This window comes from Centropristis striata, chromosome 3, assembly GCF_030273125.1.
Source record: "Centropristis striata isolate RG_2023a ecotype Rhode Island chromosome 3, C.striata_1.0, whole genome shotgun sequence".
Classification (NCBI taxonomy): domain Eukaryota; kingdom Metazoa; phylum Chordata; class Actinopteri; order Perciformes; family Serranidae; genus Centropristis; species Centropristis striata.
The window spans coordinates 5,749,940-5,774,165 of NC_081519.1; the positions used below are offsets into that span (position 1 = coordinate 5,749,940).

General features: G+C 38.7%; 1 protein-coding gene across 1 annotated transcript in view; it reads left to right on the top strand.

Moving 5' to 3' along the window:
• ca16b (carbonic anhydrase XVI b) overlaps positions 1-24,226 on the top strand; it is a 139,542-nt gene that overhangs the window by 81,232 nt on the left and 34,084 nt on the right. The window contains exons 5-8 of the mRNA XM_059329277.1: positions 7,952-8,047; positions 11,538-11,604; positions 16,414-16,571; positions 17,713-17,905. Coding sequence (XP_059185260.1) covers positions 7,952-8,047; positions 11,538-11,604; positions 16,414-16,571; positions 17,713-17,905 — 514 coding nt within the window. The remainder of the gene's footprint in view (positions 1-7,951; positions 8,048-11,537; positions 11,605-16,413; positions 16,572-17,712; positions 17,906-24,226) is intronic.

Below are 24,226 nucleotides of genomic sequence, written 5' to 3' on the forward strand. Positions count from 1 at the left end.
GACAGCATAAGAATATAAAAAAATGGACATATACAGTAGTGTTAATCCAGGTTTTTAGTATATTTTGTATTGCTACATGGCAAACAATTTACCAGTAGGTGCAGTAGATTCTCAGAAAACCAACAAGACCCCGCATTGGTGATATGCAGCTCTTAAGGCTGTGCAATTGGGCAATTAGTTGAAAGGGGTGTATTCAAAAAAATAGCAGTGTCTGCCGTTGACTTTACAAACTCAAAACTATTTTGTACAAACTTTTTTGTTTCTAGGATTTATCAATCCTGTCAATCACTAAACTAATATTTTGTTGTATGACCACAGTTTTTTATAACTGCTCCACATCTGTTTGGCATGGAGTCAACCAACTTGTGGCACCTTGTCAACTTGTTATTCCACTCCAATATTATTTAACAACATTCCACAATTCATTTACATTTCTTATTTTTGCTTCAGAAACAGCATTTTTGATGTCACCCCACAAGTTCTCAGTTGGATAAAGGTCCGGGGATTGGGCTGGCCACTCCATAAAATCAATGTTGTTGGTTTGGAACCAAGATTTTGCTGGTTTACTAGTGTGTTTGTAGATCTCAATAAATTTGAATATTATAGAAAAGTTTGTCAGTAATTCTATTGAAAAAGTTGAAATGACACATTATGTAGATCCATTACACACATGAATGAAGAAGAAGAAAAAAAATTTAAATTACAAAAGACCAATTTTAAAAAGTATGTTTAATATGGAAATGTTGGCCTCTGAAAAGTATGTACATCTATATGCACTCAATACATGGTTGTGGGCTATTTGACTTGAACTACTGAAAATGGACTTTTCCATGATATTCTAATATATTGAGATGCACCTGTACATTTCTGTATTTATTATTGATATTGATATATATATATGCAATATATGCAAATGCAAGGTACTTTCATATATATATATATATATGAAAGTACCTTGCATTTTACAGATATTGCACATACGGTAGGCGAAAATATATTTTAGCATGTTAAATAGGTTAAATAAGTTGTTGCATGTAATAGTATGAACATCAATGAATAAATATACTTAAATATATAAGCGGTATATGCCATATATAATATCAAAAATACAGAAGACCAATTACACTGCACACAAAATATAATTGTTATTTCCATGTGATAAATCAATAGAGTTAAATAGACTTCAGTGGTTTAAAAGAACACATTTGGGTGTTAAAAAACATGGTCTAAAAAAAGGTTGCCTTAGAAATTTTTAATCTGTGTGTTTTGGCTATTTTACAGGCACTTTGAACTGAAATTCAATGAATGCACAGCAGCAATAAAAAAATGAATAAATGAAGCTCTGCCATTTGGTTGCAAAGGAAGCCCGATGTATTTTTCATTACTCGAAGGATGGGTGACCCTCTTCTCGTACAGTACTGTTTATTCAGCTAAAGCGCATGTCAAGAGCATGCAGCCTTGATCGGATTGACTTGACATACAGTATGATGGGGAATGAGCTTTTCGTAAGTGACACCATGGAGAAATGTTCTAAGAAATTACAGCAGAAGAAAAAAACCGGGCCAACAAAAGATAGTCACTCATGGCAACCTAACAGTCATATCCTCATGGGAAATGCAGTCGGCTTTGCTGGAGGAAGTGCAGAAATGAATATTCCATCCACACATCCGCAAAGATATTTCCTGTTAGCTACTTGCTATATATATGTATACATGCTGCACCCTATGTGCAGAAGCAGCACAGAGTGGGAGGTCTGCTTTTTTAAATGATTCTTTTTGTCAATAAGTCAGCCCGCATGCATAAAACATGATGTATTATTTCACCCTCTGAATCATAAGGTGAGCGAATGAAATCAAATGATGAATGGTTGAAGGGGGAACGTGGTTATGCCGGATCTAGCCTTTGGCCATTGGACTGCTTCATCCTGTAATATGTGGCATTTTCATTTTTCATATTTATGCCGTGACAGGGTTTGATGTATTTGACATTATATTACATCCGACACAAAGTGTGCAGCAAAACTCCTCATTCATAATTGTTTGTGTTTGACATAGCGGGTGATCTTATAGGGCAGAAGGTGCTTTTTGTTTTTGTTTTGTATATGTTTTGTTCTTCGAGAGTTGAGCAGCATGACCTTGGAGGTTGAGCTCCAGGGCTTTTGTGTCTCTGCTTAACTGAGACTGTTTTCCAATCTACTGTCTAATTATCTCTCCACTTCAGATGAGTCACATTCAGCCCTGAGTTGCTATAACACGCTGCATAAAGCATTTACTCTTGTCGTAGGGGGAAAAAAACCTCAAAAGTGTTTATTTCACCTGCCCAGAAGCTTGAAAACACAGAAATATAGTTCACACTTGGGTACAGGGGGCGGAAAGACATATTCAAAAAGCTGCATTATAGAGCTGCTCTCCCTTTGTTACATGGTCATGTAAATAAACAAACACACAAAAAAAAGCTACAGCTGCTCGGCCCGTGGCTCCTGAGCTTGACATTAATCTAACCACGGTCTTTTTCATGGGAGTGAAGTGGGGAAATCGATAGATGGACCACCTGTTCGCTCAAACAGCACAATGAAAAATGAAACAGTGGATTTTTTTTCTGCCTCAGGGTACCATAAGGAGATCTTTTCTAATAATATATTAGGGTGTCACCAAGGTTAGATAAATTATACATGGATTACAAATCACACCTCAGAAGGGTATGCGCTCAGCGCTGCGGATGTAAGAGGTGTTGGGGTGGGCGTACAGTACGGTACATTTCTGGAAGCTCCAGTCGCAGTGAGGAATAATGGGGATGGATATGGCGACCCTGAGAGCTCAACACACATATTTAATTGACAAAACACAACTATGGAGAACACAATAAAATACATGAATGTGCTGCGACTAACAACTCCTGATCACGCCTGAAATACCACATAGTTACTGAAGCAAACAACCCATCAGTAGCGGTGGAAAACGAGTGCAGAATGATTGTTGGCTGGAAAGAGTAACCTCAGATGTACAGAAAATATCTAGTATGTATATGTGTGTGTTTAGTTGCAGTGCATTGAGCTGCCAGGGCCACCGTGGAATTATAAGGATGAAAGAATGACATAGGTCATGACAAAAGTCATAGCAATAATAACACATGAAGGACTTTTGAATGTATGTAGGCTCTGATACTTGAGGTATGTGTTTACCACGTTTGTTTATCAGTATTTGTGTAAGGTCAAGAGGAAAATGGGCAAGTCAATGTTAGGTAGTGACGTCAATCGAAATGAGCTGTCAATTCTGATCTTTGAAAAATCAAAGGAAGGATCAGCAGTCTGACCTTTAAGGTTGACCGACTATTCTTTATTTTAGTGTCAGTCCTCTCTTTTGGCCTTAACCCTCCGAGACCCATGGGAGTGCAGACCCTCCTGACCAAATGTTTCTCTTTCAGAGGCTGAAGCAGGCACAGTCTAAACGCTATTGATATATAAGCCTCTAAATCTTTTCTAAATTTTGGCAAGGGGAGAACTAGCATTGACAAAGACTTTTGACCTCAAGATATTTCAATGGAAATTGGTGATTGATTACCTATGAATTTCCCTTTCACAGACATGCCCACTGTATACTAATATCATGTAGTTTGGGACAGAAAGTTAGGCAAAGTTTTAGCGAAGGAACAACTGAAATTGTCATTTTCAAGGTGGTCCCTTGACCTCTTACCTCAAGATAAAAGAATAAAAATGGGGTTTTTATACATTCCTGATTTATGCTAATCTCCTGCAACATGCGTTTTTTTGTACAAATTTTGTACAAATTTCAAATAGTACAAATTTATTTCCACCTATTCTAAAATGGTCTATTTGAATAGTTCATACTAGGGTCCCTAAACTGAATTGCATAAATTGGGCATGACTGGAAAGACGAGACTCTTGTGGATTAAATGAGCCCAGTAGTATTCATATGTGATGATGTCAGTCCCCATACTAGCATTTTGTTGCAAGGGCAGTTTATCTGTATAGCACATTCCAGCAACAAGACAATTCAAAGTGAAATCATCGAGACAAAGTGCAAAAGTAACACTTTATAAAAGAACATTTACATTCAATTAAAAATGGCTATTAAAGTGTCAGAATTAAAATAAGAACAAACTAAAATAGAGTTGAAAAAGAATAAAGAAGAGAAGAGTTAAAGTTCAAGAAATGAATCATAATTTGATTTAATCAACGGTAGTGGTAAATGGAAAAGTATTCAGCTTTGATTTAAAAGAACGCAGAGTTTCAGCACATTTTCAGCACATTTTCAGCACATTTTCAGCACATTTTCAGTTTTCTGAGAATTTTTTCCAGTTCCACGTGGTGCTTAAAAACTCAACACTGTTTCTCCATGTTTAGTTTTGACTCTGGGAACAGAAAGCATACGTCCCAGATGACCTGAGAGGTCTGGATGGTTTATACTGTGTTAGAAAAATCAAAAAATGTATCTTGGCTCTATACCATTCAATGCTTTATAAACCAAAATCGATTCTTTAACAGGAATCCAGTGTTAAGACCTCAGATCTGGAGTGATGTGATCCACTTTCTCAGTCTTAAGACTCGAGCAGCAGCGTTCTGAATCAGCTGCAGCTGTCGGATTGATTTTTTTTTTCAGGGAGACCTGTAAGGACAGCGTTGAGTCCACTGATGATATATGCATGGACATGTTTTTCTAGGTCCTGCTCAAACATGAGTCAAATAACCCTTGATATACTCTTAAGATGATAGTAGGCTGATTTTGTAATTGTCTTAATTTGACTGTTGAAATTCAGCTCTGAGTCCATGACTACGCTCAGATTTCTGGCTTGGTTTGTCGTTTTTAACCTTGCAGACTGAAGCCAAGTGCTGACTTTATAATCGTTCCTCCTTGGCTCCTAAAACAACTACATTACTTGTGTCTTTGTTTAATTGAAAAAAATCTGGCACATCCAATAGATGATTTGCTCTACGCACTTAATCAGTGCCTCTGTTGGACCATAATTCCCTGGTGATATGGTTATGTAAATGTGTGTGTCGTCTGCATATTTATGGTAACTTATTACCATTTTTTGAAACTTGACCTCACTGTATACAACAACCTGTTGTGACCTCTTGGTTAATCACATACTCATGAATCTTTACAACCACAAACTAGAGACCCATAGCATTCAGAGGATACATGACTTTCCTCTCTATATTGAAAATAAGGGGCTTCTCAGCAATCTCCAGAACAGAAGTGCTTGCTAGCCAATCACTGAAAAATGCAATTCTTGCAGAAATCCCAAATGCCCCCCCACAGCGGTTCAGCATGCATGTGAACCGCAGACTAAGGTACATAATGGAGGCTTAAACACTTATTTTCTATGACTTACCGTTGCAGTATATAGGAGTGAGTCCACATACAGTACAGGCCAAAAGTTTGGACACACACCTTCTCATTCAATGCGTTTTTCTTTATTTTCATGACTATTTACATTGTAAATTCTCAATGAAGGCATCAAAACTATGAATGAACACATATGGAATTATGTACTTAACAAAAAAAGTGTGAAATAACTGAAAACATGTCTTGTATTTTAGATTCCTCAAAGTAGCCACCCTTTGCTTACTAGAATATAAGACATGTTTTCAGTTATTTCACACTTTTTTGTTAAGTACATAATTCCACATGTGTTCATTAATAGTTTTGATGAATTTACAATGTCAATAGTCATGAAAATAAAGGAAAAGCATTGAATGAGAAGGTGTGTCCAAACTTTTGGCCTGTACTGTATATGCAGATATAAACACATAGCATTAGTGATTACCTTAGCATGGTCTGAATCTGCAGAGAAAGGCTGCCTGAACACGGTGGGAGAAGCACTCGCCTTTCAGTCTGTTTTTGTCTTGCGCCGCTAATCAACGGTACAATTACATGTCTAAGTCGTATTCTCTTGTGCAGTCCGTTTCCATTATGCCGAAAATTTCACCGTGTCCGTTACGTGAAATCCCGAGTTTTATGTATTAGTACACCTGATCCTTTTAGAAAATGAGCGCTGTAGCACTAAGTAGGTGCTCAAATACAAGAATAAGGTATATAGTTATGAGAGAATCATACTGTGTTACCTGTTATCGAAAAAAAATGCTGCTGTCGTGAGCTTGTAAAGAATAAAGTAAGGAAAGAAGAATAAATGTGTGCTGCTGTGATGAATCCAAGACCTCTCTGCACACAAACTTATTTCTTGTAGTTTGCTTGTCTTGCCTCAATATCTCGCTGTCTTGGGAAATGATGCCAAACATGACTTTGTTTTTCACCTGTTTGTGCTTAAATGGAACTTGGGAATGCAGAGCAGCTTTCAGCGCCTGTGTTTGCACTCACTTTGCGCTGGAGTGAAAAAAAAAATATTGAGGGCTTATAAACTGAATTTAGACTAAAGAAGGGCTCTGGAGATGTGGACAGTGTGGGCCGTCTGCTCTGCAGAGGAAACTGGAGGTGAATTATAAAGCTCAAATAATGTTTTGTTTGTCTTTCAGTTTCCACCTGTTACCTCTGGTCTCCCACCAGCTGTCGTTGCTTATTGGTAGTCATCACTTTTAGATTTGTCTTTACATATCTCTGTGTACAACAGTATGGTGCGTTTTGTACCGACAAAAACAAACATGTATGAATGTGTCTGAGTGTCTTAAGAGAGCTTAAAGATTGGTCAGACCACCTGTCTGTCCTGCTTAAAATCAACAACTTCCAGCGGTATCTGTGGATGTGACTGAAGTTTACTCCAACGAGGGGGTTTTTGTGCCAGAGCTCGCAAACACACAGTGAAACGAAGCGTGCAATCAAGTGATTCAAATCGCTTTCGGCAACATTTATTTTTACTGGCTGCTATGAAAGTGTTTGACAATTGAATATCCAGTTTTCCAGTGCGCTGTTAATAAGAGCAGGTCACGTGAGCCAATGCCAGTGAGTAAATGAAGCCTAAGGGGGCCAGCTTAATTGGGTAATGTAGTTAATAACATCTGAAGGGTGATGAATGGCTGGAGCTCTTTCTTGCTGAGTTCTTGCACAACAAATTAGTTCCATTAAAGGCTGCAGTTTAAGGAACTCTGAAGGAAACTGATTAACTTAAATTATCAGGATTGAGTCATTTTGTACCTGGTTTAGGCCTTTGATGCACATTAATGGATTTATCCTTATTTATACGCTTATTTATTTCGACTTTTTGCAGCTGTTTTCTACACAGCCAATTGTGGCTTGGGGTTTTTCCCCGTGATTTTCCTTTTGAAAGAAGAAAAAAGGCAAGCATACCCTTTAATTAAATCAACATCTAGGACCTTTTTTTATTGCCAATTAACTTGGTTCAGTGACATGAAAGGGTTTTTCATTTTAAAGAGGCTGCAGACAGCGAGATGATGGACAGCTCCAATTGCTACTTTTAGAATCATTTGCTGATTTTCATCAGCACTACCATAATAGGTCTGCTTTGAAATGAAAAGGAATGAAAATCTTTTTTTTTATTGCAAACCAGAGCCATGACAGGTGTATGATGTATTTGCTTTATGATGTTTTTCTTTTACATTTTACATTATATTCACACATCCTAAGCTTTGTTGTGAAATCAGAGGCGATGTTATGGGTGATTTAAGGTAATTGGAGGCAATGATTAGAAGAACACCATTCTTTCAGATCTCACCGCAGCTAAAAGAGCACATTCCTCCAGTTCTACCCCTCAGCTCTGGTCTTCTCTCTGTGAGGACAGTTGCCCTGAGGAATGGGATGCTGTATTTCTCCAGCATCCCCCAGGAGTGGCAGAACACAAAAAGAAATGACACAGATTATAGGAGATTTATGGGTGTGATAAATACACCCTCTTTTATGCCCCTCAAAACAGCTTTTCATCAGCTCTTCAGCAGTGTGTCCAAGTGATTGATGACAGGACTGTTGGTTCTCCTTGTCCACTCCTAAAGCTATTTATGCTCTGTTTCCCATCTCAGATGCAGATCTACCTTTACAATTCAGATGACTTTGACAGCCTCAGCGCTGCCATCAAGGAAAGACGCATCATCGCTGCCATGGCCGTCTTCTTTGAGGTAAGGTATCACCAGGTCTGAAGGTCAAGACGAATGTATTCTGAAGAAATCCAAGACTGCACAAGTGCACTTATGGTGCACTTGAACGTCGACATTTTTATTCACACTTCTAGCATGGCACAGGGGGTGGCAAGGTCTGTCAGCGCTCCACTTTGGTCCAGAACGCATCAACTGGAGAGAGGCATAATTTCAAGACATGGGAAAGATAAGGGGCCTATAATACTGATGTATGAGTGTTCTTTTTATAAGTCCAATACCACACTGTGCCACATCTACAGTCATGGAAAAAAATATTAAAGTAATTATAATAAAATTGTTATATTTTTCTGCAATTTCTTGTTCATTTCAATGCCTGTTACAACTAAAGGTACATTTGTTTGGACAAATATAATGATAACAACAAAAATAGCTCATAAGAGTTTAATTTAAGAGCTTCTATCAAGCCATTTTAAATGGTTTTCTTGATAATGATGTTGGTTATTATCAAGAAAACGGATAGATATCAGCTGTTAAATTAAACTCTTATGAGCATTTTTTTGTTATGATTATATTTGTCTAAACAAATGTACCTTTAGTTGTACCAGGCAATGAAATGAACAAGAAATCGAAGAAACCAATGATCTAATATTTTTTTACATGACTGTACATGCATGCACATATTGAGATAGACAAGCTCAGATTTAGCCCTCTGAGCAGAAACCTCTTTACACAGAAACGTACAGTCCACAACCAAAACACAACTAAGTCTGAATTAACATCATATTTATTATTATTATTACAAACAGCAATCAGGATATAAATATCTCATACACACAGAGACGGGCGGGGCGTGCACGCACCCACACACTTCAAGTCAAGTGCTAGTTAGTTTCGCTAATGGCGCCGTTTACCAACTCACGTCGCGGGCACATCGAGATGATAAACAATGCATGTGACAGTTAAATGTCAGGATGCATCACAGCAGTCAGTGGGAGTGGGTGACAGTGACCAATATTGTTTGCCTCTTTGAAAGTGCAGCACAGATATTCAGGCTTTTATTCATGAAAATATTATTGCAGCAGCTCCCCTGGCACCCCACGTTTTGCGGTCCAGACTGAAATATCTCAACAACTATTGGATGGATTACAATGTAATGTGCTACATCACATCCCCTCAGGATGAGGGGAAGCACAGTGTTTAATATCAGCATGTTAGCATTATCAATGTGAGTGTTTTAGCCTTTAGCATTAGCATTTAGACAGCCTCACAGAGCTACTAGCATGTCACCAGACTCTTGTTAAAACATACTCGGCTCATGCACATGCATCCTATATATCCGTAATTTGAAATTCTGTCTAATGGAAAATATCCTTTAACATAGGCTTATCGAAATTGCTCATGTACATGAATTGCGCGTACTACTAGAAATGGATTACAAAATCAGAGATGGATGAATTAATGTAACGAGCGGATACAAATGAAGGGACAGAAATGAGAGGAAAATAGGAAACCATACAAAGGAAATCAGAGTACATAGTCGAGTAAAGCCGGATGAAAAAGGACACTTCAAAGCAGGGAGGTAATTATGACTTGAGGGGGATACATGTAATTGTTTTAGTACAATTATGAAAAAGGATGAAAAAGATGTAAGTTTTGGAGGTCAGTAAAAGATAAATATTTATTACAATTGATCTTTGCCACCTTTTGTTGTGATCGTTTCTCTTCAGCAGCTGATTATTTTTCTGTTTTCCGTGGCACATTGCAGATTGTTCACCGAGATACCACAAATTGTCCCCTGAAGGGTCTGCACACATAAGCTCTTAATGGACAAGAATGGTCCTAATTTCTGTTAACAGTAAAAACACCTCAGAGATTTATGAAGCGTAAAAAGCATACACCAGCAGCACATGTTACACTCTTAATTTCTATTAGCCGTATCTCTGCGATTGATGGCTCGCGATCAATGCGGGCTAACTTTCGGCTTAATAGTATATAGGCGAGGGGTCAGCTCTCAGGAAGAGCGAGGCTGGAATGAGGACACAGGTGTTTGTAATGTAGGTCTACTCTCAGACACTGATAAACCGTGTGTGTGCGAGGACCTAAATGCCTCCGCTGGGTCCTGACAGCCCTATTGCTTACTGCAATTAGCACCACCATACACAATCCGCTGAATAGCAGTTTACAGTGTGAGAGTTTTTAAGCGGGCACACACACATTGGCTCAGATTTACCATTTCTAATCAATGAGGGGAGTTCTTCCTGTGCTCCCCAAAGGCCTATTAGTGGCCTCTAAGGTGTGCATATTATCCACATTCAGCATTCACTTCCACACAATTATTCTCCTCTGACTGACCTGAATTAATGTTGAGCATGGGAAGATTGGTCCCGGCATCCCAACACTGTTTTGTCCAGTCTTGTCTCTTAAGTAGGACATTGGGAATATTGCGGAATGCACGGCTGAAAAAATGATTTGCCAGGTTTTTAGTAATTTCAATGAATTAACAGTAGGGCTAATAGATAAGGAGGCAATCAACAGTGGTGTTCGTCCTCTGGAGACGGTGGAGTCAACGGCCAAACGGCCTCATGTAGCACCAGGGCTGGGTAATATGACCTAATAATAAAATCTCTGATTTTTCACACCACAGCCACTTTACAATTTAAATCTATTTTTTTTCTTCAAAAGCAAGCTATAAAAGCAAAAAAAATAAATAAATGAAGAATTCCTTTAACAACTAAATTATTAGTAGGAAACAAAGATGTATTTAGTTTTTGGGCTTACTAAAGTGCAAACCATATTTTATTTACAAAAATGAATAATAAAAAATATATGTTGTATCCCTACATGACATTATTTATTACATTATATGCATGCAAAACTTAACAAAATCATACAAGAAAAGTTAGATATTTTTCCTAAACGATAAAATCAATTTATCACCCAGATACCACATCTATAGAAGGATACAAATCTCATAAAATGTCTTCAGGGTCTCACAAAAATACAATGAATAAATTGTTTATTTATTTATGTTGGTGGTGTATGGCTTTCAAGTTGATTTTGTGTAAAATATAATATATTTATAGGTGTTTCAAGGGTAGATATTGCAGGTCAGATATGTAATATTAATTTTTCTCAAAGGATAATAAATAAAATACAGATAATCAAGGTATTTGACAGTCACTGCCACGAAAAATGCACATCAGATTTTTAGATTTATCTGATACAACAGCAGAAACAACAGCTTTTGAAATACGACCGGAGGACTGGATCAACTCATCTGTGACGTAAAACCTTCAAAATCTCACCAAAAATGAACATCAGAGACGTTACAATAATGCTAGATGGAATTAGATGCTGCTAGATTATAGTGTATTATAGAGACGTTGCCCTCATTGTGTCCAACCCTACTTTTTTTTTGGTTCATATTGATCGTCTTTAGTCATTACGTTAGATTATTATTCTAGTCTTGTAATCCTTTTTGTAATCCTTTGTCTCTGGACATTTCCTGCAGCTGGGGCAAAAAGACAATCCAGCTGTGGAGCCCATCATCCAGGGATTGAAAGGAGTAGTGCATCATGGTAAGTGATGGGAAAGTAACCCTCTTACAAACTCTCCTTTGCATGGAACAATGTTATATTATTGCATGTATGTAGTGACTCCTTGTGTGTGTGTGTATGTATGTATGTATGTATATATATGTGTGTGTGTGTGTGTGTGTGTGTGTGTGTGTGTGTGTGTGTGTATGTGTGTGTGTGGATGTGATATGGTTGTTCTTTGTTCCTCTGCCAATGTTTTTGTTTATTTATTTTCCTGTTTTTTTTCCTGCCATGCTAAAATCCCCTCCGCACGAAACAATACTGTGGGAATTAAGTTCATGTGGGATATTCAAAAAGCAATTATCTCTTACAAAAATCACTCTGACATTGCTGCTGCTCATGTTTTGGTTGATCCTTGGGGTAAATTCCTCGTGACAGTGCAGAGATTGTGCTCCTCCCCCACCTCCACACAACAGAGATCGGAGCTTTTGCATTCTGTTGCTCTAAGCGCTGGTCTTCGTTTTCTAAAAAACCCAAATTAGTGCCTAAACACAAGATATGAGCAGTGTTTATTAACTTCAAAAGGAGGCAAAATTTGCAAGGTACCGCCTCTCTCTTGCTTGTGCAGCTCCACAGTAGGAGACCTCCAAGGAGCTTCACTCACAGAGAAAGAGCTATTAATTACCTCAATTAGACAACACTTTTTTTTATTCTGACTCAGACATACGTGTGTGTACATAGTGGGCCGAGGCTCCTGCAGAAGCTCAAATTCACATTAAAACTGGTTATGTCTTTTGTTGTAGTCTTGACATATTGTCTTAAAATTACCGCTGCTGTGCCGCCTTCACTGCACGCATGACTTATGCAGGCCATTATAGGCAGATGTTTTAAACTGAATGTGTAATCCTTTACTGCATCAGGGGACACAGCAGCTCTGTTTACACAGACACGTATGGCTTGTTTTACAACCTGCCGCGGACGCTCTTTATGTGAGCATAATCAAACACTGACAAGGACATGTAAATGGATGAGGATATATAGAAGCATTGAGTAATTGCGTTGTGTTAATGCTGGTTTCACACGACCAGTGCCGGGCTTCACCGACTCGTTTCTAATTATGCTTTCACTCGCTGTACTTTTCTGGAGATGGATGTTTGATGTTGTGTGCTGGTGAGGTTGTGACTTTTTGTGTTGAGCGCTGGGGGGAAAGAAATACTTTTGCAACTTTTTTCAAATGAGCATGGAAAGAAAACACATGAGGGGAATGAAGCTTGCTTAGAGACCCCTAGGGATTCTTAAAAAGCATGTGAATTGGCCCCAGAATCAGAAAATGGGTCGCTTTGTTCAGTGAAATTTCAACACTCAAAATTCTATTGAAGTAATTGCAGTAAGAAAAATGGCCTATTTCCTGATTGGTCCGTTACCAGCTGGGAGGCCATTTCACCTGTGGTTTTCATTTCGCAGAGGCATTTAAGCTCCACTTTTCTACTTCTACTAGCTCTACTTTTCTCTTTCTTTTTCTTTTGCTACATATCACCGATATAGGCGACTTGCAAAAACATATTGGTTAAACTGGATTATTTTATGAATCTGCATCAGCATCCAGAAGCGTCTTAGCTGTGTGCAGTGCAGCTTCACAGATGCCGTGTAAACGTCACAGTATCTCTCATCTCCCAGCTGAGAGAGAGCTCGGTGTGGGTGTGGTGGTTTGTGGACTTTCTTCCTGCTGGCTGCTAAATGCTCCTCGCCTCCTCCCCCGTTAGGGTGGTTGGTTTTCCGCTAGCTCGTTATCCCACAGTCATCCATCCATCAGCATCTCGGCGGCCCATGAGTGATAGGGCACGTACACTGTCTGAAGACGGGGAGAAGAAAGGCTGTGAATACTGAATTTGACTTTGAGTACAGATGAGGCATGGGGGCGAGGCTTCCAGTGCCTCAGCAGTCCTATCAGTCCTATCACCCCGAGCTTTTGCTTTTTCAGATAAGTTCATGAGCTGTGAGAGATTGGATTTGACATAAATTCAGCTTTATTTGGGTTTTTCACGTCACAATTCAAGGAAAAAACAATCCCACTCGCATAGCCTACGCAGCGTATTTGCAGGGGATAAAGGGATCTTCCTGCTTGTTGTTTTGTTTAGGTTTTTATACGCAGCCTCGCCTCGTTCTGATCACGGAGGATAGAGCAGGCTCGGTAATCATTTGGATCTATCTTAATCCCTGTGGCCCATGCGACAGTTGCTACACGTAACAGAGCCGGCTACCACCCAGCCACAGATCAGCTGTCAGAGCAGGCCATTTTATCTGACTACCCTTCCTTTGCTCCTTTCTAAGGAGGACCAAAGGGAGATCTCTGAGTACAGAGATCTGGCCGGAGTGATAACAAGTGGTGAGGCTTTTAACTGCTGTCACCATCATTCCTGCGGTGGAGGTTTCAGGGAAGAAGTTAAAATGCCACAGGGAGAATAAAATGAAACAACCATGTCAGTGTTGGTGCAAAATGTAAGTGAAGATATTCAGGGTTTTAAGCGGAGCATTAAAGAGGGGAAAGATGTGGGGAGTCGTTTTTTTCCAACTTCATCGCGTTCATGAGCTTTAAGTTAAAACGTGAAAACAACATGGATGCTATAAAGATGTTTTATTTTATTGCACAGAGCGTTTAAACAGCATGTTGATAGCTGTTTCCAGTATTTGTGTGACAACGAAGAGCAAAGGAAACGGGATCAACTATGAAATACGATAGGGAAGCTCATTTTTCTGATTATTCCCACACCACATGGATTAGGGTTTGGCTATTTAGTCAAATTTTCCGACCAGCCATCGTCAGCACAGCAGGTGTGTGTGTGCCCCCTCTGTCCCCAGCCCGCCCACCCGCCCCCGCTGCAATATCAGCTGGGAAATGTGTTCAAGAGGCGAATTCACTTTGTGGACTGAATAAAACAAAATGAACTAAAAAAAAAAAAGATCTCAAGCATTTAAATACACCTTTTCTTCCATTTAAACAGCAAAAAAAACAACCTTCTGAAGTCAAGGTTCTCTACTCCACTGGACTAAGACCAATTTAATTTAATTGCCTTATTAACTCATCACAAAACACGCCTCTAAAGAAACAAAGTATAACTCACCAAACCCGTCTTGATTAATTCATCCGTTCCAACAATCACCAACTCTGGTTTGGTAGAAATAAAGCCCCAAGTCACTGAGTGAGTTGTGAAAGTATGCTTCCTCTACAGCTGTTTCTCTCTGCTGCTGCTGGCCTCTTTGTAACCTGACGCTGCCAGATGGTTTGTTCCACAGACCATCTGAGAAGCCGTCATCGGAAACTGTTTGAGAAAGGGCAGAGACTTTTTTTAAAAAAAAGTACCTGGCAGGTGATTGGACGAACCATCTGTCCATCACTGTCACACACTGTCCGTGCTGAAACCACTCTGGAGAGGAGAAAAAGCCTTCGGTGCTGTTCTCGGCTCCTCTATTAATAAAAAAATAGTCCTCAGTTCTCATTTATCTGATGTTATTTTAGCATCTGCATTCACCTGTTTAGAAGCAGACACCTGCTGTAGGATATTAAAAGTTCTGACTGGAGCCACAAACCACCAGGAATCAGGGTTGCTTTAGTTTAATTTGCTTTATTTATCTTTTGTGGATAAATAGGGAAAAGGGGGATGCTTGTAGGATGATTGCCATGGTTCTAAACAAAAGAGAGAACAAATTACAATATTTTGCCGAACAATTCATACATCCATTCTTTAAATTATATTAAATGTGTCTGAATTAGATAAACAAGAATTTCACAATAATGATTAACCAAACTCAAAATTCTTACTATTAATAAACAAATCAGATCAAACATAACAAATTATCAATTAACCTCAATGTCAGACACACCATAATTCAAAGGAATATAAAGAAACTACTTACATTGGAGTTCAAGTCTATTAATAAAAAAAATAGTCCTCAGTTCTCATTTATCTGATGTTATTTCAGCAACTGCATTCACCTGTTTAGAAGCAGACACCTCTGTGTGTCATCACACACATAGTTGCCAATAACTCATCCGTTTTTTTTCTTGCGTGATGTTGTGATACTGTGAGAATCCAGCTGCCGTGCAAAGTTAGCCTCTTTACTAATTTAGGTGGCGATCACACAGAGCTGCATTGCCAGAAATGTGTCACCAGGAAAACCATTGTTTTTCTATGTTACGGATCCTGGCGTGTGCTCCTGTTTGGTGCCACATGTGGTGTTTCTAGCAGCACGAAAAATTTAAATATTCTCAACTTTTCAGCGCCAGGCATGAAGCCTCAACACTATTTAATCACGATAAACAAATTCCATTATTATATTAATATTCAGTGAATGCATACATGAAGTTGCTTGAGCAGAAGGTGAATTTATTGATCTTTTTATTTATTTCTCCTCCTCTTTCTTCTCCGTCTTGCACATTCCTTTGATCTCAGCTGTTCATAGATGGTTATAAGACACACTTACACAACACACTTTTTTTTCCTTTCACATTACTCCCACTAATAAAAACAACATAAAAACCCGAACCGTATTAAAATCATAACGTCTGTTTCACTTGTCTTGTGTCAATGTCTGTATATTTTGTTCCCCTCCTTTGTCTAAATTGTTTCTCGTTTCTGACAACAAATTTTTAGAAAGAAATAATAGTAAATAAAAAAATAAGTGAAGTGGAGGTTTCAGGGAAGGCGTTTAAATGCCACAGAGAGAATAAAAACGAAACAACCATGTCATCGTCGGTGTGAGTGTAACTGCAGGGTTTTTAGCGGAGCATTAAATAGTGCACGATGTGACATTTTTGCACCCTGACAAGTTTTGATGTCATGCTCTACCCAGAAAAGGAGACCAACCTGAGATCGTTCATCCTGAGGGACCTGCTGCCCTCCTCAGTGGACAGTTATTACCGATACACCGGCTCTCTGACCACACCGCCCTGCATCAAGGTAGTGGAGTGGATCATCTTCTCCAGGCCTGTGTATCTGTCCCACTCACAGGTGCGTTCAGTCCACACACACACACATACACACACAGATGTCCAGACAGCGACTGTATATTCTCCATTTGCACACAGTGGATCACATGCTGTTCCACAGTGTCGGCACACAAGCAATTTTTCCCCTCATCTACCTCTCCTCCAGCTTCCCTGCTTCTTTTTTTTTCCCTTCGTTCCTCCCCAACTCCTCTGCATATGAAACCATCACTGCCTATATAGTGGATGAGTAAGCAGGAAGGGGGAGCCAATTACTGGCATTTGAATAATAATGTGAGATCACTTTTATACATACATCATGCTGCTGGTCTGAGACGGTGGCTATAGGGTCCTGCTGCACATGCAGGCTGGTTATCGCACTATGAAATTTGTTCTAGTAGAGAATTGTTCATTAATTTAAATGTTCATTAATTTAAATTATTCTTGTAAAGGTTCAACATATGTCAATGCCAAGTGTGGCATTTTACAGGACTCTCCTATGTGTTTTGCGGCACTTTACCTCCCTATTTTTCTCCATGTGTGATTTTAAAAGATAATATATGCCAAATCATGCCCTGTGGTTTTTTGCTGATCCCATACACAGGCCCTTTGCTGCATCTTTTATACATACAATTCTGGAGTTACCCAGCTGCATATCCTCCAGAGCGTTCTGTGCTGTAGAAATTTGCAGGGCTCAGTGGAATTTCTATTAACTTGCAAGAGGACAAATCTTTTGTTCAGAAATGACTTTTGCTGCAAGAATATTGACCACCACCACAATGTTTGTGACGCTCACAGATAGTCTTTTATGAACCTGTAATTCATTTCTCCAAGCACGCATAGGACACATTGATTCCACAGTATCTGTAATGTGTAGTCATTACAGCACGCGGCAGGAGATCATTCATGGCAATCAATGGCCACAAATTTGCCCCATTGAGAAGTTACAGCCCGGTAGGTAGCCAGGATGATGATTGAGGTCCGTGCCTGCTGGAGCCTGTGGTGTGAATGTTTCTAGCAAATACTCTGCTTCAGTTGTGAACAGTCAGCTGCTGGCAAGTGGCTACAAACGCACTACTGCATCATACATTATTTTCAGCACACACAGAGTCAGAAAAGCACTTTAACTTTGCTTCAATACCTATTCTCTGTTTCTTTCCATGTAGCTGGAGGCTTTTTACTCCATCTTTACAACAGAGCAACAGGACCACGTTAAGTCCGTCGAATACCTGAGGAACAACTTCCGGCCCCTGCAGAACCTGGACAATAGGAAAGTCTTCAAGTCGGCCGTAAAAGACGCATGGCAGAGAGATTTAACCGAAGTCCCGGGAAGCCCTCACAGCACCGAGGCTTCAAGAGGTTAGCTTGTTGTTTCCTGCATTCGATCACATTCCCCCTGTTGTTTGCACTACAGCACCCCTGGTCTAACAAAGGATCTCCTGTAATTGCAATCATGTAATCACAATCATTACTTGCTGTTTTATTAGTTCTCCTGAATTGCTGACTAAATTACTCACAGTAGTCAAGAGTTTGTGGATTAGTATGACATTAGACATTAAATTTGTGACTATTTATTGACTATTTATGTTCATTTTCTATGATTAAGAGGAGGACAATACAACACAGACGTCTTTAAACAATAACTGCGACTATATCACCTAGCAATATTGTTGATAGAAAATTTTGCTAATATAAAATAGTATTTAAAAAAAATATTGTTGTGAAAAAAGAGGAAGAGTGCATTAGTTTAGTTTAAATATGCAAGTCACAGCATGTTCCATGTCTGAATGTATTCCTTAAAATTATGCCTTTAGATGACCAGACACTTTTCTGAATTATTCAACCTGTATTTGTCAGATTATGATAAGATAAAATCCTATGTGTACTACGTTTGACTAAAATAACACAATTATGTGTTTTGGCACAACTAGATTGAATATAATGTTTAATATAATTTGACTTACACTAACAAAGATATTTAACACAGGACTAAGACTAAATAAGCCAGGGTCATATCCTCAAATGTCTCCTTCAAAGGCTTCCCAAAATCTTGCCCAAGGGCTTTGACACAAGCCAAAGCCAAGCCAGAGATATTTTTTTTATTTTTTTTTTATTTTTGCAATTTACAGACCTTCAAAATGTGCCCTTACTGACCGTTCGATCAGCCCAAACCCCTTAGTTACTGCTGTCATGCCTGTCAAGTTCTCCAGCGATGGCAGATTTACCGCTGGGAATTTGTAGGACTTTTATGAAACAACGTGTCCTGAATTTCAAATAGTGGCAGACAATAGCAGGCTTATAATTTCGAGCCAATGAACATTGATTATGCCAGCTGAAATGACATCTGTCACTTGCAGATATTGTTAACAGTAGCTAACAAAGCTAACATTAGATGGTAAAAAGTGCTGTTTCTGTAAAACTTTTTCAGCTGTTTTCTTCTGACTCACTTGTATTAAAGCAAGGACCTTGTGAAGGGGGTTTGAATGTGAACCTTATACACAATATTGTGCTAAAAAGACTAAAGCTGCATCCTCACCAGTTAATGATCCATGTATAAGACATGGAAATAAAGAAACAGCATTGTTCTTGTATTGCATTAAAGAGGTGGTTAGTCCTAATGTTACTATTATGATAAGAAATTATAAAATAAACCAATCAAAAAATACACCCTAACTCTTTGCTTATGAACTAATGCTAGGATGCTACTGTAGCTAGTATGCTAGTTAGCTAGACACGCTAGTTTTGGTTACTTTAGAGCAGATAAAAATGATTTTATCCGTTCCTTCAACATCTTAAGTTGTGTTTTTATTCTTAGAAATGTAGAAAAAAAGACTACAATTTATTTAAACAGCGAACGATGGTATCACTATCATGCTTCGGTTTTTGGAAAAGCCCAAATCTGACAGGCCTGCTGTGCCAAACTATGAATAGACAATCGCTGTTCTGAGAAGAGATTTGAGCAAATGGTCTATTGGATTCTTCACCGGCCCCCATGCTGAGGTGTTCAAACTGTGCAAATAGTGTCCAGTAATTCCTCCACACTAAGGTGAAATCTTAAGTGTTGAAAATGCAGCGTTTTCACTTTATTAGCATACTATTTAAATGGCCGTATTATCACATGACCTCTGAGCGTTTAATTATACAGTCCAAATTGTCCAGGGAGTCTGCGATGTAGACTATGTGTAAATTAAAGCTTTCACCACTTATTATCTTCAGTACTTTTCTACTATTCTACTAGTCTTTCCTCAAAGACTATTTTCTGGTAAGAAATCTAGTGGCTGCAGTGTAATTATCACTGAGATCTTTGATAGTGTTTGTGGACAAAATAAAGGAAGTTCGTCTCGCTGTCCAGCAGGGCGACCCATTCATAGACCCAGCTCAAAGCAATGGCTCAATAAATATAATAGGAACATTAAAAAAGGTTTTTAAAAAATTGGGGAATAATTACTTAGAGAGCAAATTCTGTTGCGATTAAATTTGCCACATTAATAGGTAAAAAATTTAAATTTCAGCCGAATTTCCGATAAAGCTTGTCCTGTTGGAATAATGCACACCATTCTCTCATTGTTACAAGTCATTCTGATATCAAAGAACATGTTAATACAAAGCATAGACCTCATGCAGGGCTTGATTAGAGTATTTTTGCTTGTCTCTCTTTTATGTGTGCATCTTGCAGCGCTTGCTTTAAAAGAACATTACAGGAACTATGGAGACTAATGAGAAAGGCTGCTGCGCCTTAAAGTGGTGTTGTTGGTGTCTGGTGGGGAGAATTGATTGGGAATGCTTGTGATGAAGTTGGAGCACTCTCACAAGGCCGATCAGCAATCATCATTAATATGTGGCACAGCTAAAATAGACCCATACAAATTAAGTTGTGAAATTGCTTTTGTGGCATTATGTCAGTAAGCAGAATGAATGCAGACCAGTGTTCCTCCATTTTTTTTTCCCTTCTTCCCCTCCTCCTCCTCCTCGTTTTCTCTTTGTGTCTCTCTCCTGCAGTTCTATTTCACTGTGCTAAAATATAAGAATCCATTTTAATAGGAGGCGTTTGGGAGTGAACGGTGTCAGTCTTATCTTCAGGGGTGACATCTGTCAAGGGTGTGTGTGTGTGTGTGTGTGTGTGTGTGTTGGGGGGGTATTTATCTGTACACAGTAAATGATGGCTTAGCTTGTAAATGTTGTGAGAGCCAGGGCCATACCTTGACTGAATGTTCCATCACTGTGGCTTTTACAGCCATCACAGTTGTTTGGCTATTAGAGATTCATAGATTCTGATGCAACACACAGGGTGCAGATTAGTTTGTGTGGGGCAGATTCATTGTTTGCCCAGTAATAATGGCAAGGTATACAGGGCATTATTTACTCTATTGTTTGTGTTTACTATAATTCTGTATCTGCATGTGTAAAAACAAGCTGCCACCCCTGTGCAAAAAAAAGCCTTTGTGGAGGTTCATCAGAGCCGGGGTTGCTCTGCGTTAGCTGGCTAAACAAAGCCTGAAGCCCTGATCAGAGATAACGGGTACCACGGCCGAGGTTATCAGCTTGCTCTGTAAACCCAGGCTTTCTTCCTCAGGCTCTGTGCGCATTCCCATAGCAGGGGGCATTTGCAACATTTGACTCAATAACCAGACAAACAGTTTTGTGTTTTCCGCCTACTACTTTAAGAGATTTGAAAGAATATTACAGCAAAAAAAAAGGCTGCAATTTTTCTGCAAATGAGGCACAAGGAACGAGTAATGCTGGCAGAAAATTACTAGTGTGAATTCATAAGTTGATATATTTATTTTACCACTCAATGCATTCTCAGCGCTTAAGGTTTTTTTTTCTAGTGTGACAGCTTCACATTATACAGCTCTTACGCCTTAAACTGATGCAGCAGATTTAAATGTTATACTCAGGGACTGCATTAAGGTCTAACACTGTCCCATGATGAAAGATGCATGGAAATGAATGTAGTTTTTTAGTGGAATTATTTTGCATGATTGAATATTATCTGTGATAATTACCAATAGATGTTTTCTAATCAGTATATTAGCTAGCTTAAGAGGACTGCAGCAAATCAGGACCAAGCATAAAAACAAATCCAAAGTGGCAACATTGTGGTTTAAAGAAATTATACCACATTTTATATACAGTTAAACACCATACTTACTAATATCATAGTGAACTATTAATGTATTCTACATGTGATTTTATAGGAGGCTTATTTCAGTGCCTTTGTATGTAAATGTCCAGAGAAACTCACAAATACTTTCAATAGTCGTGACAACATCCTGGCGAATCCAGTAAAACTAAACAGTCGCCCTTAAAATAAAATATTTTTTACCTCTTTCCATGAAATGATTGTGACAGAATGTTTTATTATTGACAAAGTGTATATCTTCTCAAAACTTTTATTATACAATCTCTTCCAAACATATCACAATGACAATAAAACCACAATGAACAGAGGATTGTGCCTGAAAGCAAAATTATTCCAACTTTATGGGTGTATTTAAGTGTATGTAAGTGTATTCTAAGTGTATTCTTGTTCAGATGTTAAGCATCATAAACTCCAACCTATACAAAACAACACAAAACGTACAGTTAGTGCTATTGTAGTTGTACGGCTTTGTTTGGTGGCATTTCTAATGAGTTATGGCTCAAAATCGAGTCGATCGGCTGATTCAAAGCCCAAACCTGGAAGAAAAACTGCTCTTGTCCAGGTTAGCTGTGCAGCATAAAAAACAGTGATCTGGCCAAGTTATACAGGAGCTGACTTCCTGTCACAGAAAACTGGGAAACAGGATTTTAGGCTTAACACACCTCGCTAACCAACTCATCCCGCTACCTGGTACAGCCCTCTGATTCAACACACATCTGTTTAGAATGTGGTCGATAGTGATAAGGGCCATCCATATGGGCTTCAACTAGATATTATTCTCATTGTTCGTCACTCTTTTGGGAAGCTGATTAATTCTTTTGTCTATAAAATGTCAGAAAATAGTGAGATTGCCTTGAATTTTCTTGTTTTGTCTGACAAGTACAAAACCATTGAATCTGATTTCTAAAACAGAGAAAAGAAGCAAATCTTCACTTCGCAGAGACTAGAGCCAAAGAATGTTTGACGTGCTTGAGAAATGACTCAAATACCGATCACTTATCTAACCGCTTGCAAGTTAATTTACTCTGTTAACAACATTATTTACATAGTCTCATGTTTTTGTGTTTAGACTTTGTCAGTAGCTGATATAAGGGCTGTAGTTGGGTTGTTGGTATTTAGCCTTCGGATGAAAAATGAACCTTCCTTCAGAAAAAAAGTTCAGAAAATACAGATTATTTATGTTAAGATCACCTTTTTATTTTTTTTAATTTGTTTTCAATGAAATTGTTGTTCTTGCTGTCATTCCAATGTCTGTACACCACCTCTGCAAAACATATTGTACAGCCTTGAGAGGAGAAAAGCAGCAAAACTGCTGTTTGTTGACAACAGCCAATTCATCCCCTTTATGTTCGGATCTGCCAGTAGAAGGATTCGTGTTCTGCTCTGAGTGGTATTGCAGACTGAAGTAAAAACCACCATGAGGCTGATTTTGATATATAACCATATCTATTCACAGAAAATTAATGGGATTTTTTTTTTTTCTCTGGAGAGTCACTAGCATGTAAAATAACCGTGCTAATGATAAAACATTCAGAACTATTCATCTGATTGATGCGGTGTCTCAGCTGAAGATTTTGTTTTCAGTTGAACCTGAGATAAAAGTGACAAAAATCCCATTTGCATACAAATTTTGATCAGATTTTGAGGAGCATTTATTAATTCCCCTGCCAATCTGCCGTTGTTTTAAAAGATTTTCAGAAAAAAAAAGTTTCTAATTAAAAGTGAGACGCCATGTTTGCTCATCAGGAAACCAGATGTAGACTGAAGTATTGTGAACAAACATTTTCACCAAAAATACAAATATAGATTGAAACATTTATGTGTTTCAAGGTGTCAAATAAGACATACATCTTGTAGAAATACATCTGCTGTTGATTTTAGTGTTACAAGTTCAGCAAGGTTGATGGTTGAACGGATGATGGCTGACATGTCGGTAATGACACAGGCAGTAAAAACCATGATGTCTTCAGCTGTTATTAAATGGCTTTTTTTAAGCTACTGAAGTTGACAACGAACATCCGCTGGGTTATAATGCATTTCACACCTGTCACACCTCATCAACACCCCAAGATTTTCTTGCAATTGTGTTTCTTTTCCCCCCATGTCCCTCCGACTGATTTCCTCCCACTCTGTCTCCCTTTCACATATCATGGTGCATAATTTGCACCATAGCTTGACTTTGTGAATAGAGAAAACTGTGGTGACAATTTCAATTTGACAGAAATCCTGCGTGCATATAATCATCTGACACTGGTTCCTGATTGCTGTTGCCCTGATGTGCTGAGAAGCATGTCCAGATTGTCCCTTGCTGAGACTGAAGGGATCCCAGTATAAATGTCCGTGATGCAGCCTACACTGCCACCTTGAGGCCGACTTAAACGTTTTCTTTCATCCTCCTCATGCATCCTGTTTAATGTTGCACAGACAGGAACTTGCAAATTACGTATGGGCAGGAAATTGCAGTATTATCTGTACCGCATGTTTAGCACTACACCCAGCTATTTGGCTTCTACCTGGATATTCTTGCAGTTTAGCGG